The sequence below is a fragment of the Bison bison genome, unplaced genomic scaffold (genome assembly GCF_000754665.1).
Source record: "Bison bison bison isolate TAMUID 2011002044 unplaced genomic scaffold, Bison_UMD1.0 scf7180017864285, whole genome shotgun sequence".
In the NCBI taxonomy this organism is placed as follows: Eukaryota; Metazoa; Chordata; class Mammalia; order Artiodactyla; family Bovidae; genus Bison; species Bison bison.
In genome coordinates, this window is record NW_011494857.1 from 1597416 (window position 1) to 1612136 (window position 14721).

At 53.4% G+C, this 14721-nt stretch overlaps 2 protein-coding genes across 5 annotated transcripts in view; one reads left to right on the forward strand and one right to left on the reverse strand.

Moving 5' to 3' along the window:
• Positions 1–264: 264 nt before the first annotated feature.
• On the forward strand, positions 265–6909 carry LOC104995676 (sialic acid-binding Ig-like lectin 5). Its single transcript, XM_010849638.1, has 9 exons — positions 265–417; positions 490–870; positions 1033–1320; positions 1523–1570; positions 2065–2322; positions 2421–2714; positions 2926–3022; positions 3528–3594; positions 5586–6909. The coding sequence occupies exons 1-9, from the start codon at positions 372–374 to the stop codon at positions 5775–5777; spliced, it is 1671 nt and encodes a 556-aa protein (XP_010847940.1). The 5' UTR covers positions 265–371; the 3' UTR covers positions 5778–6909.
• Positions 6910–8445: 1536 nt separating this feature from the next.
• Positions 8446–14721, reverse strand: part of VRK3 (vaccinia related kinase 3) — a 34912-nt gene continuing 28636 nt past the window's right edge. For 3 of the 4 annotated variants that reach the window (XM_010849641.1, XM_010849640.1, XM_010849639.1), the window contains exons 13-15: positions 12959–13017; positions 9998–10146; positions 8446–8815 (exon numbers count right to left, since the gene is read on the reverse strand). In XM_010849641.1, coding sequence (XP_010847943.1) covers positions 9998–10146; positions 12959–13017 — 208 coding nt within the window. In that variant the 3' untranslated portion in view covers positions 8446–8815. Of the gene's footprint in view, positions 8816–9997; positions 10147–12144; positions 12282–12958; positions 13018–14721 lie in introns of those variants that run through there. The other variant, XM_010849642.1, reaches the window with a different exon arrangement.

Sequence of the window (14721 nt, forward strand, 5' to 3'; positions counted from 1 at the left end):
AACAGTGAGGCAGGATTTGTGAGGCCTTGCCTTCCTCTGCCCTCAGCTGCTTCATGGAGTCGACATTTGCCTGGCAAATGAATGAATGACTGCATCCCTGCCTCTGCAGCCCCTCCCCACCCATTTCCCTTGAGAGCCCCACTGGCCCGAGGCTCACCCAGGGTGGCTGCATCCTGAATTAGAGCTGCCCTGCAACGTCCAAGCAGGAAAGGAGAAGTCAGAAGAGATATTTACCAGATTTCAGCAGCTCCGAGCTTCCTCTTTTGCTCATTTGTGGATGGTCACTCTCCCTGTCCTGTTGGAGCTTCCTTCACGGACAGAGAAGCAGGTCCAGAAACTGGACTGCCCTGGGAACTCCTGGCCCCTTGGACATGGAGAGGCTGCTGCTGCTGCCCCTGCTGCCCCTGCTGTGGGCGGGTGAGTGGGTCATGGGGAGAGCGGGTCCCGGGCTGGCTCTGGGGCTGCAGCTGAGCCTCTGTGTTCCCCCAGGGTCCCCGGAGAAGGAATCACTATACCAGCTGCAAGTGCAGGGATCGGTGACAGTGCAGGAGGGTCTGTGCGTCTCCGTGCCCTGTAACGTCTCCTACCCCCAGCTTGGCTGGGCCAAGTCCACACACGTTTACGGCGCATGGTTCCGGAAAGAGGATAGACTCCAAGAGGACGTTCTTGTGGCCACAGACAACTCAGCCCAGGGTGGGAAGAAGAAGAGAAATATCCCATTCCACCTCCTTGGGGACCCCAGGGCCAACAACTGCTCCCTGGGCATCGCAGAGGCCCGCAAGAGGGACAGTGGAAACTATTATTTTCAGCTGATAAGAGAAGCTGCAGAACACAGTTACAAGAATAACCAGCTCACTGTGAATGTGATCGGTATGGAAGGGTCCCCAGGAACCGGGGTCAGAGAGGGTGGGAAGGATGGACCCTGCCCCTCCATCTCTGAGGGCAGTGGGGGACAGTGGCCCACAGTCAGATCAGGGTGGGCACACACAGGGGTGCCCCTCGGGGTCTGGCCTCTCCATCTCTCCTCTCCAGCACGAACATGGACCCCCAATGTCCACATCGAGGAGCCCCTGGAGTCCGGCTCCAGCAGCCACCTCAAATGCTCCCTGCCCGAGGCCTGTGACTGGGCCAAGCCCCCCACCATCTCTTGGACCGGGGCTGCCCTCAGACCCCTGGGACTGGACTCCACGGAGGCCTATAACTCCTCGGAGATCCTGCTCACCCCCCGCCCGCAGGATCACGGGAGGAGCCTCACCTGTCGGGTGACCTTCCGCAGGGCTTCTGTGAGCGCGGAGAGGACTGTCACGCTCAATGTGTCCTGTGAGCACCGGGCCAGGCCCTCGGGGTGCCTGTGGGGCTGGGAATGGGCGCTGGTGACCCCAGGCCAGGGGCTTGGGTGGGGGGGGTCCTGTTCTGCTTTGCTTCTGGTTCTGTGCCTCCGGAAGTGTGGGGGACCCTGGGAAGGGGGCTGGGGCAGGGGCAGCTCTGACTCCCTTCCTCACCATGGCGTCTCTGCCCCCAGATCCTCCCCAGAAGCTGACCATCAGCGTCTCCGGAGGAATTGGCACAGGTAGGAAGGGAGGGCCGTGCAGCATGGCAGGGATCGCAGAGAAGGGAGAGCCCCACCCCCCCAGGCCCCACCCCCCGTTCATTCCGGATACACGTAGATGAACCTCAGAAACATCACCTTGAGGGGAAGAAGCCCGATGTTTACACACCACGTCTGGAAGACACAAATCTAGAGAGACAGTCGTGGTCACATAGGGCTGGGTTAATGGAAGGATTGGGGGAAATGGCTGAGGGGTGCAGAGTGTTTCGGAGGGAGTCGTGAAAATGTTCTAAAATTGACTGTGGTGATGGTTATCCGAGTGACTTTCAAGTGGTATGTAAATGGAATTGTATGGTTTGTGAATTATGTCTCTATAAAGCTGCTTAAAGCTACTTGTGGGATCTCTTGGCAACTTGAAAAAAACAAACAGGATAGAGAAACAGAGACAGGGCTTCAGAGTCTGGGCTCAGCTGTCTGTGCCCCTATGTCTCTCGTGTCTCTCTCTCTCTCTCCAGAGCTAAAACACCTGGGGAATGGCTCATCTCTTCCTGTTCTGGAAGGAGACTCTCTGCGCCTGGCCTGCGACACCGACAGCAACCCCCCGGCCACACTGAGCTGGTTCCGGGGGAGCCAGACCCTGAGCCCCTCACATCCTTCAAGCCCTGGGGTCCTGTACCTGCCCCGAGTGGAGTCGGGCCACGAAGGCGAACTCACCTGCCGAGCTCAGCACCCTCGGGGCTCCCTGTGGATCTCCGTGCATCTCTCTGTGCAGAGTGAGCTGCGGGGGAAGGGGGGAAGAAAACCCCCCGGGGAGAGGAAACTCGGGTGCAGGGAGGGGACAGACACCACTGACTCTCCTCCCTCCCTGCAGCACCCCCGCAGCTGCTGGGCCCCTCCTGCTCCCAGGAGGACAAGGGTCTGCGCTGCAGCTGCTCCTCCCGAGCCCGGCCGGCCCCCTCCCTGCGCTGGTGGCTGGGCGAGGGGCTGCTGGAGGGGGAGTTCAGCAACACCAGCAACGCCTCCTTCGAGGTCGCCTCCAGCTCTGCCGGGCCCTGGGCCAATGGCTCCCTGAGCCTCCGTGAGGGGCTCAGCTCCGGCCTCAGCCTCAGCTGCGAGGCCCTGAACGTCCACGGGGCCCGGAGCGGGTCTGTCCTGCTGCTGCCAGGTCAGGGGTCTGTTGGAGGGGGAGAAGCTTAGAGGGGACAGGAGTCATCCTAGAGAAGATGATGCTTGGTGTGGAGAAGGGCCTGGGCAGGAGGGTTGAGAGGCAGGGGTGGGGGCAGAGAACTGTTCTTTGGCTGGCTGGGGACTGAGGACAGGAGAGCTCAAACTCTACAGGAGGAGGGGGCACGTGGGTAAATCTTGCTCGTCTGCAGGGAAGCCCAGGCTTGGAGGGGAATTTTTTCTGGGGGCCATCGGGGGAGCTGGCGCCGCTGGCCTGCTCAGTCTCTGCTCCTGCCTCATCTTCTTCAGGTTAGTGTCGTCTCTGGGGGCCGGGCGAGTGCAGGGTGGGGAAGGGGATGGCCTTGGAATCCCTGGAGGGCCCCCTCTGGAGGAATCTGGACGGTATGGCGCTTTGGAGAACCGGGTCATGGGTCAGGGAATCAGAGCAGGATCTGTCCCCCCCACCATGCACCCCAGCCATTGGTGAAGGATGCCCATTGTTGCTATGAAGGTCATGAGACGAGGTGCGTGCCCTACCTCTTGGCCTTGGTCAGCCCTTCTAGCCTGTCTCTCTCTCAAGTTTTCTTATCTTTTGGCTGCCCCACGCAGCAAGTGGGATCTTAGTTCCCCAACCAGAAATCGAGCCTGCAGTGGAAGAGCCGAGTCTTAACCACTGGCCACTGGCCTGCCAGGGGAAGTTCCAGCCCCTTCTAGCCTCAAGTGGGGATGGGGAGGGGGTTAGGAAGGGGGCAATAGCCACTCTGCAAGCTCTGAGCCAGCTGGGCTGCTCAGAGGTCCTGGCTTCCCCTCTCAGAGTGAAGACCTGCAGGAAGGCAGCCCATGAGAAGGATGAACCTTGCACACTGGGTCCCACCTCCCAGGTGAGTGATGAGCCCTCGGTCCCTCAGGATCCCAGCTGGCTGACTCCCCACCTGGCTGACTGCCATGGCCGCAGTCCTCGTGATGACTCAGGTGCTCATCACGACCCACACAGACTTTTCCTCTTAGGTCCCATCAGCATGGGGCTTCCCAGGTGGCTCAGCTGGTAAAGAATCCACCTGCCAATGCAGGACACATGAGTTCTATCCCTGGGTTGGGAAGACCCCCTGCAGGAGAAAATGGCAACCCACTCCAGTATTCTTGCCTGGGAAGTACCATGGACAGAGGAGCCTGGTGGGATATAGTCCATGGAGTTGCAAAGAGTCAGACACTAAAACAACAACCCATCAACACAGCTACTCAGTCCAAGACCTGGGAGCCCCTCCCTTTTGCCCTCTGGCTCCTCTCTCGAGAGCCAAGGACCACTAATCCATCTTACTGATGGCATTTATTTCCAACTGGGCCCTCCTCCTTTCTCTCTGGACCCCAGACCCACGTTGCCCCCACTTCCTACCTCACCTCCCCAAGACAGGATGCCGCAAGGATCTCCCCAAAATAACTACTATGTACTACCAGCAAAATCAATTTCAGGGGTCCCCAAGATACCACCAGGCAAGTTCTGAGACAAACTTATCAGGCAAGACATTTCAAGGGCTTAGAGGTTCCCTCCCAGGTGCTGGAGCAAAAGGTCAAATTTTCTTCAGGCAAGGTTAACTCTTTCCGGCATAAGATCTTTCAAGTATAACACTCATAATGGGGGCTTCCCTGGTGGTCCAGTGGTTAAGGCTCTACGTTCCCAATGCAGGGGGCCCGGGTTCCACTTCTGGTCGGGGAACTAGATCCTACGTGCTGCAGCTAAGAGTTGGCATGCTGTAACTAAGACCCAGTGTAGCCAAATAAATAGATAAATATTAACAAAAAACAAGCAAACAAAAAAGCTTATAATGCAGTTTGGGGATTGTGTTTGCCTGACTCTGTAATGATGAGTGGTCCCTGAGGTCAGTCCAGGCCTGAGCAAATCCCTGACCTTCTTATAACATCCATCCCATTCCGGTCCTATTAGATAGTAATATAACTGACTACAGCTTGAGTGTCTGCTTCCCCCACTGCCACTGCGAGATAGGGGGTGGCATCGTCTTTGTTCCTCACTGAATATCCAGCGCCTGGCACCAGGAGAGCAGGTCCTTAAAGCAGTACTGGAGTCAGAAGGACCTAGCATAAATCTTGGCCCTACCAAAGATTAAATGTCGGGTTTGGGGACATTCACTTAGCTTCAATTTCTCCACCTGATGTGTGTGTGCTTAGTCGCTCAGTCATGTCCAACTCTTTGAGACCCAATGGACTGCAGCCCACCAGGCTCCTCTGTCCATGGGGATTCTCCAGGCTAGAGTACTGGAGTGAGTTGCCATGCCCTCCTCCAGGGGATCTTCCCAACCCAGGGATCAAACCCAGGTCTCCCTCACTGCAGGCGGATTCTTTACCGTCTGAGCCACCAGGGAAGCCCAATTTTATTGCCATAGCCCTCATTTATCTCCACCTGATAAATGAGGATAACAGTGTCTCCCAAGTAGATTGTTGTGAGAAATCCAAAAGACTGGCAACTGATTACCAAGTGCCGGGCATTAATACTCTCAAGCATTGAATGAACGAATGAATGGGGGCCCAGCCAATGTTTGGAGTGAATAGATGAAAAGACTGAACGTTCAGTTTCCTGGTTCACTTGTGGACGCTTCTTGCTCTTTTCCATCTCTTTATCCCTTTAAAAATTTTTTCAATTATTTATTTTTATGTGGCTGTGTTGGGTCTCAGTTTCAGCCTGCGGATCTTTGACCTTCCATGGGGCATGTGGGATGTTTTAGTAGTGGCTCGTGGGATCTTAGTTCCCTGACCAGGGACCCTGCACTGAGTGGGCGGAGTCTTGGCCACTGGCCCACCAGGGAAGTCCCCAGACCCTGTTATCCTAATATGATGCCTTTCTTTCCCCTCCACACAGGGTTACCAGGATGAGTGTCCTCCAGGCAGCCCCCTGGACTACCCGCCCCCAGCCGTGGCCGCCCCCCTCTTGGGGGAGGATCAGGAGCTTCATTACGCCTCCCTCAGTTTCCTCAAGCTGAGGCCCCGGGAGCCTTGGGACCAGGCTGCCACCAGCACCACCGAATATGCAGAGGTCAAGATCCTTAAATGACGACCCCGCCTCCCGCAACCTTCTGCAACCTGCGGCTGGGGGACCTGGGGCTTCTCAGGGAAGAGAGACATCCGGGACGATGCCTGAGAGAACAGTTTTCCATGCACACGGGCTACCAGCTAGCGTATGCGAGTCCCGCTGGTGGCGTGATGGGCAGAACTGGGCTCACGTTTCAGACCTGTCACCAAACCGTGCATGTGAGTTTGAGCGAGTCACCTTCTCCCTTCTCAGTCTCCCGCTCCATAAAATGGACACCACAAACCTAACTCACAGGGTTGTCGTGGGGCGTCAAGGCAGTAATTAACGCATATAGTGTCCCACGGGGATGAATGTGCAAAGGGCATCTCACCCAAGCTTAAACCTCTTCCCAAGACAACCTGCTGGGATAAAGGTCTGGCATGCTGGGCTAAATGGGGACCACTCTGCAGGGCTATCTAGCTCCAGAGGTGCCTCCCCCTGCCCCCAAGGCTGAGCAGAGGTTGTCATTAGGCAGGATCCCATCCTTAGGCTCCCCGTAGCCCGCCCCTCCCTTCCCTTCCACTGGGACTCACCCCTGGGGCACTTCCTGTGAACAGACTGCAAACTGGTCTTTCTCTGAGCCTGCTTCCTGTAAACCCAACTTGTCTATTTTCTCAGACACAAAAATCATTCACTGATTATCTGAAATAAATGACAAGGTTCTTTTTAATTCTGTGTCCTTGATATTGTGGTTCTTAAAGAGGTTTTTTTTGTAGAATCTGCTTATAAAATTCCTTGCAGTTCCATTCTGTATCCATTTACATTGTAATATAGTTTTTACAAGGGTCACGGCCAACTGCTTTTGTTCTTTTTCCTACTGAGCGTCCATTTAACTTTTTCCATTGTTTCCATTCATGAGGGAACACGCCCAACAGTAGTGTTATGAGCCAATATAGGAATATGTTTTAGCATACAGTTAATAACTTCAGGCTGGAACTGCTCTACAAACTAGAGGTGTTGAAGGTCCTAATTCCATCTTTCGTGGCACATTTTGCCTTGCCATTTTTCAGGATTATATTGCATCTCTTGATCAATGACCTTTAGAAATGGTGTCTGGATTTCCCTGGTGGTCCAGTGGTTAAGAATCTGCCTGCCAACGCAGAGGATACAGGTTTGATCACTGCTCCAAGAACTAAGACCATTAATGCTGAGAACAACACCCTCCTCTTTCAGAAGTTGGGATGAACTGTCAAAACCTTGGCTCTGGAGACAGATAGAGGCTGCTTGAGAGACAGGGAGGGAGACTGCCCACTGCCCACACTCTTGCCACTCTGCCTGGATGTGGGCTTCTCCTGTTGTTTGAACAGTGCTGGTCCTGCTGGCTGGGCTTGCTCAGAGAGGGGAGGGGAGGACCAGGGTGAGGAAGGTAGCTGGACCTTGGCCAAGTGGTTCAAGGGCAGGAGGGTGGCGGGGTCGGGGGGCAGGCGTCGACTGTGACCAGTCCTCCTGCCTGATCTGGGATCCCCAAGGGTGGCTGACGTCCCTCTTCCCTTGTGGACTCGTGAACACAGAGGGGCTGCCAGTGGGAGATTTTCTGATGGTTTTCTCTCTCACTGAGGAATACGTCCTTCTGCAAAGGGTTATACACCCTTCCTTTCAGCCAGGAAATGGTCATCAGTCTGCTCATTCTTCTTTCCTCTCCAGAGAAGGGGGAGAATCGAGGCTTCTCTGAGCAGTTTATCCCTGCTTCTGGCTTCTGATTCTTCCCATCCCAAAGCAGGGTGCATAATTTAAAATATCCAAAGCGAAATTCAAGGAGGCATGTTTATCTCCTCCTCCATTTTTTTTTCTTTTTCTTTTTAATTGAAGCTCCTCCTCCGCAATCCCTCCCAGCCTAATTATTTGCACATGCTGCCGGCCAGCCTGCCTTTGAAACCTCTCCCCAGGCTCTCTCTGTCTGTCCTGTGGCCTCCTCCCTGGTCTCTCTGTGTCCAGGCTCCCCCTAAAGGTGCCCTCCAGTCTGGAGGACCCTCATTCTCCATCACAACCCGTGCTTTGTCTTCAGAGTGCCGATCACAGCCCCAAGTCGTGTCCTTCTGCTTAACTGTAGACTCCATCAGCTCAAGGGCCTTGGCACGTAGGTCTGGTTCATCGGGATCCTCTGGGCAGCACAATGGGTGTCGTATAGCATGAACTCAAGACATGTCTGCTGAATGTTTGTTGAATAAGAGGAAGGGTGAATGTGTGGAAGAGAAGAAGGGTAAGTGGATGAGAGAATGAGCGGTAAATGAGTGGATGGATGAAAGGGTGAATAGATGGATGGACAAGCATATGGACGGGTGCATGGAGAGATAGATGGATGGATAGATGATGGATGAATAAGTGAAAGAATGGATGAATGAGTGTCTGCTCGAAAATGTGGACAGATATATGGAAGAGTGGAGGGAATTCCCTGGTGGTCCAGTGGTTAAGAATCTGCCTTCCAACGCAGGGGACGTGGGTTCAATCCCTGATCAGGGAACTAAGATCCCATATGCTCTGGGGCAACTAAGCCCTCTCACAGCAACTAAGATCCGACACAGCCAAATAAATAGATATTAAAAAAAAAAAAGAGTGGATGGTTGGATGAAAGGTTGAGGAGATGGATGGATGGGGAAGAAAAATGAGCTACATTTTTCCAAAAGGAACTTCTTTTGCAGACAGCCGACTCTCCAAGTTCCAATGAAACAATTTATTGTCAAAGCGCAGTGGTGCCAATGGCAGTGTCCCCACTGAGGGGACCAGCCCAACCCCCGTCTGTGAATCGGGGGTCTTCTCCGCCCAAAACCCCAGGGGCTGGCGGGAGACAACAGCTGAAGGGAGGGACAGTCGAAAGGAGGGAGTTCACAGTATCTGGGGCCTAACTTCCGGGTTCCCTGAGGCTGATCTAGACCGATGATGAGCAGTTTCACCTGAAGAAGTGGCAGGAATGCACATTTGAGGGATCTTTTGAGAAGCTTATCTGTGATTCTACAGCAGGCCTTCAGTCACATAGCTCCTTTTTTTTTTTTTTTTCTATTTCAAACTCCAGGCTGAAAGTTCTAGAAGACAATAGAAATGGCTGTCAGTGTCATTCATTCAAAGGGTACCCTTTAAGACCCTACGCAGCAGCAGCAGTGTGATAGCAGCTTTCCATCAATACTTTCTAGGGATGGGCAACACCACCACAAACAAGAGGACCAAGGAGGCTTTGCTGGAGGAGAGTTGTGGAGACACGACAGATTAAACACACGCTTCCCCCCAAGAGGGGACAAGGGGTGTGCAGAAAACAGGAGATGTGATAAGGGAGGTGGTCAGGAGGCACCTCACTGGGGCGATCTGGGGAGGCCTCGGGATCTGATGGGCAGTGATGTGAAGGAGCTGGTCATGGCAAAAACAAAGGGGACAATGGTCACAGGCCGTGGGGATGGTGCATGCCGAGGTCCTGAGGTGGGACTGATCTCCGTGTGGGCTGGAATCTGAGGGGAGGACGGGCAGTCAGGCCTAGGCAGAGCCAAGAGGATCCCCAAGTTACTCCAAGGTCCCCAGGCTCCTTAAGGAGCATCTCCTCACTAACTTCCTAACCGAGGGACAACCCTGCTGCTGAGTGAGTGGTCCTCGGAGACTGAGCAGACCGGACACTACGGTCCTGAAAGGGGCCGTTAGGTTTGCTTTTAAATTTCCACCATATGGGTTGGACGGGGAGGTACTGTAAGACAGGCCAGCATCGACAGGAAGACCGGATGGCCCACTCGGTAAATATGGGTAGGGCATCTGTGAGCCAGGCCAGCGACGTGCGCGGGGAACGCAGAGATGCAGAGACAGACTCGACCTGGTCCTCACGGAGCTCATCGCCAGCAGGTGACTATGACAAGTGCCCATGCTCCAGGGGATCCCAGAGGACAGACGCAGAGCCCTGGAGAAGGTGGACTAGAAGGAACTTAGCAACTGCCCGGAGTGGGAGAGAGGGGTGTGGGAGGAGCCAGAGGTCTCTCCGACAGCTGTGGGGGTGGGGACAGAGACTGGGTGGGGAGGGGGGTGCGGTCAAGCTGGGTGGAGGAGGTCATGCCTTCATTTTTGGAGAGTGTCTGTGGTTAAGGTGGACAGTGTGCTAGGTTCCTGAACAAACAACCTGGTATTTCTGGAGCGCTCTGTGCCCATCCCATCATACGGCATCAGTGGAGACAGCCATGGGAGCCAGGGACAGGGTTGAGACCCCCCCGGTTCTTCCTGCTGGAACCCACCTAGGGTACCACCTGGAGGTCCAAGGGGTCGTAGGCGGACGCCCGCAGGTCCTGCAGCAGGGCTTCCAGCTCGTTCCTCAGTGTGGAGTAGGGCGGCTTCTCCTCGTACTGGAGGGCCATCACCACCTTCAGGTACTCCTGCAGGGTCTCTGCGGCCAAGACACGGGGGAGGCCTGAGGGGAGCAGCCCCCCAACCCAGAGCCTGGGGGGCCGTGCCCAGAGGGTCTCAGCCATGGTGCTCCTTTGCTCAGTGCTTCCTCTGTGCCCGGCACTGCTGCAGCCACTTAGATTTTAGTTTTTTTAAAACATTAAACATGAGCACCGGGAAAGTGGTACCAAGAGCAATAGCGTGTCTGTCGCCTAGCGTCACTGATAGGGACAGAATAGGACAGTGTAGGGAAACAACAGCCAGTCAAGATGGCAGTGGTCAGGCTCTCTCGCCCGGCTCCCTCTCACTGCCGTCCCACGGTCCGCTTGCTCTGGTCCACATTGTGTAAATAGTGACTCTTCGTGGTTATGGAACAGTTGAGATCGTTTACAGCACTGCGCAGGAGAATCATGCCTACAGAAGCTCCACCTGAAAAGCCCTTGCCACGCAGTGGGGTGATGTCAACCATTAGAGAAGAATAAAGCCTGTCTGCCTTTCTGCTGCGAACAAAGCATGTCTGCAGCTCCTCGAATCTTCTTCCAGCTTCCTATCTGGTGCCTGGCTTGCAGCTGGCCTACCCTGGGCTCAACTATGGCAAGACAGACAGTTAGTCAGGACGATGTAGAAGCCCCAATAGGGGACTATACATAGAGAGGAAACCTAGGCAGCTTTTGGAGACCATTTTAAGTTGATGCTACCTCAAGAAAGCTACTGGGGCTTCCCGGTGGTGCAGTGGTAAAAGAATCCGCCTGCCAACGCAGGGGGCACAGGAGATGTGAGTTTGATCCCTGGGTTAGGAAGATCCCCTGGAGGAGGAAATGGCAACCCACTCCAGTACTCTCGCCTGAGAAATCCCATGGACAGAGGAGCCTGGCGGGCTACAGTCCGTGGGGTCGCAGAGTTGGACACAACTGATCAGGCATACACACACACACACAGCCCGCTTAATTCTGGGGCAGAGCCCACTTGCCTGCTGGCTTGCACCTCTCACGAGCATCCTGTATTAATAAATCTACATCGTGCCCATCATTTTGCCTCTTCTGAGCTGAGACAAAAAGAATCTGAGCCTCGGTAAGTCCAGGCATCAGGTGAGTGATTCCAATTAAAAGACAGTGGGGTCAAGGCCTAATCTGAGGTGCACGGATTTATCATCAGCTATCAACTCACGCCAACCTTGTTTCAGCAAAACCCCTACTGCTTCCCCCTCCTGTATTGTTTTAAAGCAAATCCCAGCTGATTATATGATTTTATCTCTAACTATTTGGTGCATATCTCTGAAATGGGGGCCAACAAGCTTTTACTGTGAAGTGCAGGAGAGTAAATATTTTTGGCTCAGAACGCAGGGAGCCTGTGAGGGGAGGACCAAACTCGGCTGTTCTCCCACAAAAGGCCCAAAGAGGGAGGCCGGGAAGCCAGTGCACCAAGACTGCTTTACTGATGGACGCTGCAGCTTGAACCTCACAGGGTTCATGTGTCACGAAATGATGTTCTTTTGATGTTTTTTCAAAAGATACAAATGAAATTATAAACAAAACAGAAACAGATGTATAATTAGAAAGGCATTTTGTCATATGAAATATGTATTTCGAATTATAACCCGTTACTCACATACATATATATGACTATAAATATGTATCACTGAAGCTAGTATCTCATTAAGCATTTCCTTCTGCAAGGCACTCATACTTTTTCTGTCTTTTAAGTTTTGCTTATCTGTTTGTTTATTTTTGGCTGTCTCGGGGCTCCTTTGCTGTGCTCGGGGTCTCTCTAGTTGCGGCGAGTGGGAGCCTGCTCTCTAGCTGTGGCGCCTGGCCGTCTCACTGCAGTGGCTCCTCTCGTTGCAGAGCACAAGGTCTAGGGTGATTTCAGCAGCTAGGGCTCCCAGGCTCTAGAACGCAGGCTCAGCAGTTGTGGCACAGGGGCTTAGTTGCCCCTTGGCATGTGGAATCTTCTCAGCTCAGGGATCGAACCCACGTCTCCTGCACTGGCAGGTGGATTCTTAACTACTGGACCACCAGGGAAGTCCTTTAATTTTTAAAAAAAACCACCTGACCCTCCATCCCTGAGAATTGCTGTTAACATTGGCTTCACATCCTCTGCAATGCTTTCTTCGCAGATTTTCTTCTCTGATGAGACCTTTTAATAATGAAAATGGGATCTGACCATGTGTGGTTTATATATATATATTTGTACGTATTTGGCTGCAAGGGGTCCTACAGTTGTGGCACGTGGGATCTTTGAGCTTCGCTGCGGCATGCAGAATCTTTAGTTGCAGCATGTGGGATCCAGTTCCCTGACCAGGGATCGGACCCGGATCCTCTGCATTGGGAGCCCAGAGTCCTAACCACTGGACCACCAGGGAAGTCCCTGTCTTTTTCACTTTTAAAATCCCCATTAAATGGATCTCATGACTGACTAATGAGTCACAAATGCAGTTTCAGCTGACATTAAGTGTATTTTACAATTTTAAAAATATCCATAAAATTCTATAAGTATTGACACAGAAAATCTCCAAGGAATCTTCTTAGATGAAAAAGTAAGTCAGAGACAAATATAGGCGATATGACTCTTAAAAAAAAACACACATTATGTGTATGTGGTTACGTGTGTCTGTGTGCATTGCTGTTGTTACTGTTCAGACACACTTCTGAATCTGGGCGGGGGGAAGATTTTTGTTTCTACGAGGGGCACAGATACACATGTGATTTGGAAAACTCGAGGGAAATAGAGGGGTGTGAGGACAGGCACCCCCCGGATGGGCCCGAGCCCTGGTCCCTCCGAGGCTCCCGCCTGCTCCCTCCCTTGGGACATACCTGAGGGGGTGATCCAGCGACTGCACTGTCCCACGAGGCCCTCCGGGTTGTCAAGAAACCTGACGGGACAGAGGCACGCATGAAAAGCCTTTCAGGGAAGGACAGTCACCTTCGGAAACAGGAGGTCTGGTAGACCTGCCCTAGTTTTCCTTATTCTCATTAGTTGTGATCTAGAACAGGGGTCCCCAGACTTCGGGACCTAATAATGCCTGATGATCCAAGGTGGGGGTGATGTCGTAATCATAGAAATAAAATGCACAATACATGTGAGGCGCTTGAGTCATCCTGAAACCATCCTCCCGCCCTCCAGCAGTCTGTGAAAGACTGTCTTCCAAGAAACCAGTCCCCGGTGCCTGAAAGGTTGGGGACCGCGGCTCGAGAGAGTCACCATGGACACTGGATGAGTGAATTCTGAACAAGGCGTTTAGGGGAAGCCCAGCGTAAGTACTTGCAGGCTTCTAACTGCAACATTTTTACCAACTTATCAATACATCACCTGGTTTCACCTGTGTGTGTGCCTGTGCGCACACTCAGTCGCTTCAGTCGAGTCCGACTCTTTGTGACCCCACGGACCATAGCCCACCAGGCTCCTCTGTCAATGGGATTCTCCAGGCAAGAATACTGGAGTGGGTTGCCATGCCCTCCTCCAGGGGATCTTCCTGACCCAGGGATCAAACTCAAGTCTCCTGAGTTCCAGGTGGATTCTTTACCATCTGAGCCGCCAGGGAAGAAAATGTTCATATTGCAACATGCCCCCTTGTGGGCCCCCAGGTCAGCTGACAGGCTGGGCTGGGGGGTCTAGAATGAGTCCCGCATCACCACTGACATTTCCCTGAGGAGCGTCTTCATGTTCCTGGCCCTCTCTCTGTGGCTGTGGTTGGGATCTGGGGTTCTGGAAGGAACTGTTACTTATTCTCTCAGGGTCTCCTCGTAAGAGCAGCTCAGTCTCATCGCTAACACAGCAGAGTGCGTCAAGGAGCAGTTCAGACTTCAGCCACACTAAACATGTCACCGATTGGGCTGTGTCCTCCGACTACCTGTGTCACTAATCCTGAGACCCATTGTTTTCACCTAGCTTCATTGCAAAAAACACAAAATTACTGGAAAACTAGAAAATAAGTACAAAAAGAAAAGAAGAAAACAGGGCAACGGGCTTGTGTTACGGCAGGTACTGAGGCTGCCTTCAAATGCAGAGGTTGCCTGCAGAAGCCTGGTTGCTAAGGGGCTGCTCTCTGTCTCTTTCCCCCTTCTGCAGAGATGTTAGGGCGTATTAGCACCCAGGTGGGACCTCCTCACTCACCTTCTAGAGTCACTTCACCTGTCACCATTGCCACGAGACCTGCCCCTTTAATCTAAAAGAGCAGGCATGCCCACACCCTGATGCCCAGGGCTCTGAGCTGACTGCCCCACCCTCTGACCTCTGACATGCTTTGTGTTTCACTGTCTGTTCACAGCCTCTCCCATTAGCACCTGAGTTCCTTGAGGGCAGGGGTGTCTGTCTTAGTTTTCTGTATCCCCAGGCCCTAGAAGAGCCTAGTGCAGGGAAGTGCTCAGTGAGTATCTGGTGAGTGGAGGGTGGCTGCATCCAAACACCGCCAATCCCCTGAGATGAGCCTCTCACACTTGGGAGGTACCAGCTTCCAGGTGAGAGGGCCTCCTCGGGAGTCAAAGGGCCTGGGAGCACCTCTCATCAGCTGTTGACCCAGGCCGATCACCTAAGATCTCTGTGCTTCAGATCGGGAGAGCACTGGCCTCAGAGTTGA

Coding starts and splice junctions, on each gene's coding strand:
- LOC104995676 (XM_010849638.1), top strand. CDS start 372: ATGGAGAGGCTGCTGCTGCTGCCCCTGCTGCCCCTGCTGTGGGCGG. Junction 2,715..2,925: donor GTCTGTCCTGCTGCTGCCAG/GTCAGGGGTCTG, acceptor GCTCGTCTGCAG/GGAAGCCCAGGCTTGGAGGG. Junction 3,595..5,585: donor CACTGGGTCCCACCTCCCAG/GTGAGTGATGAG, acceptor CCCTCCACACAG/GGTTACCAGGATGAGTGTCC.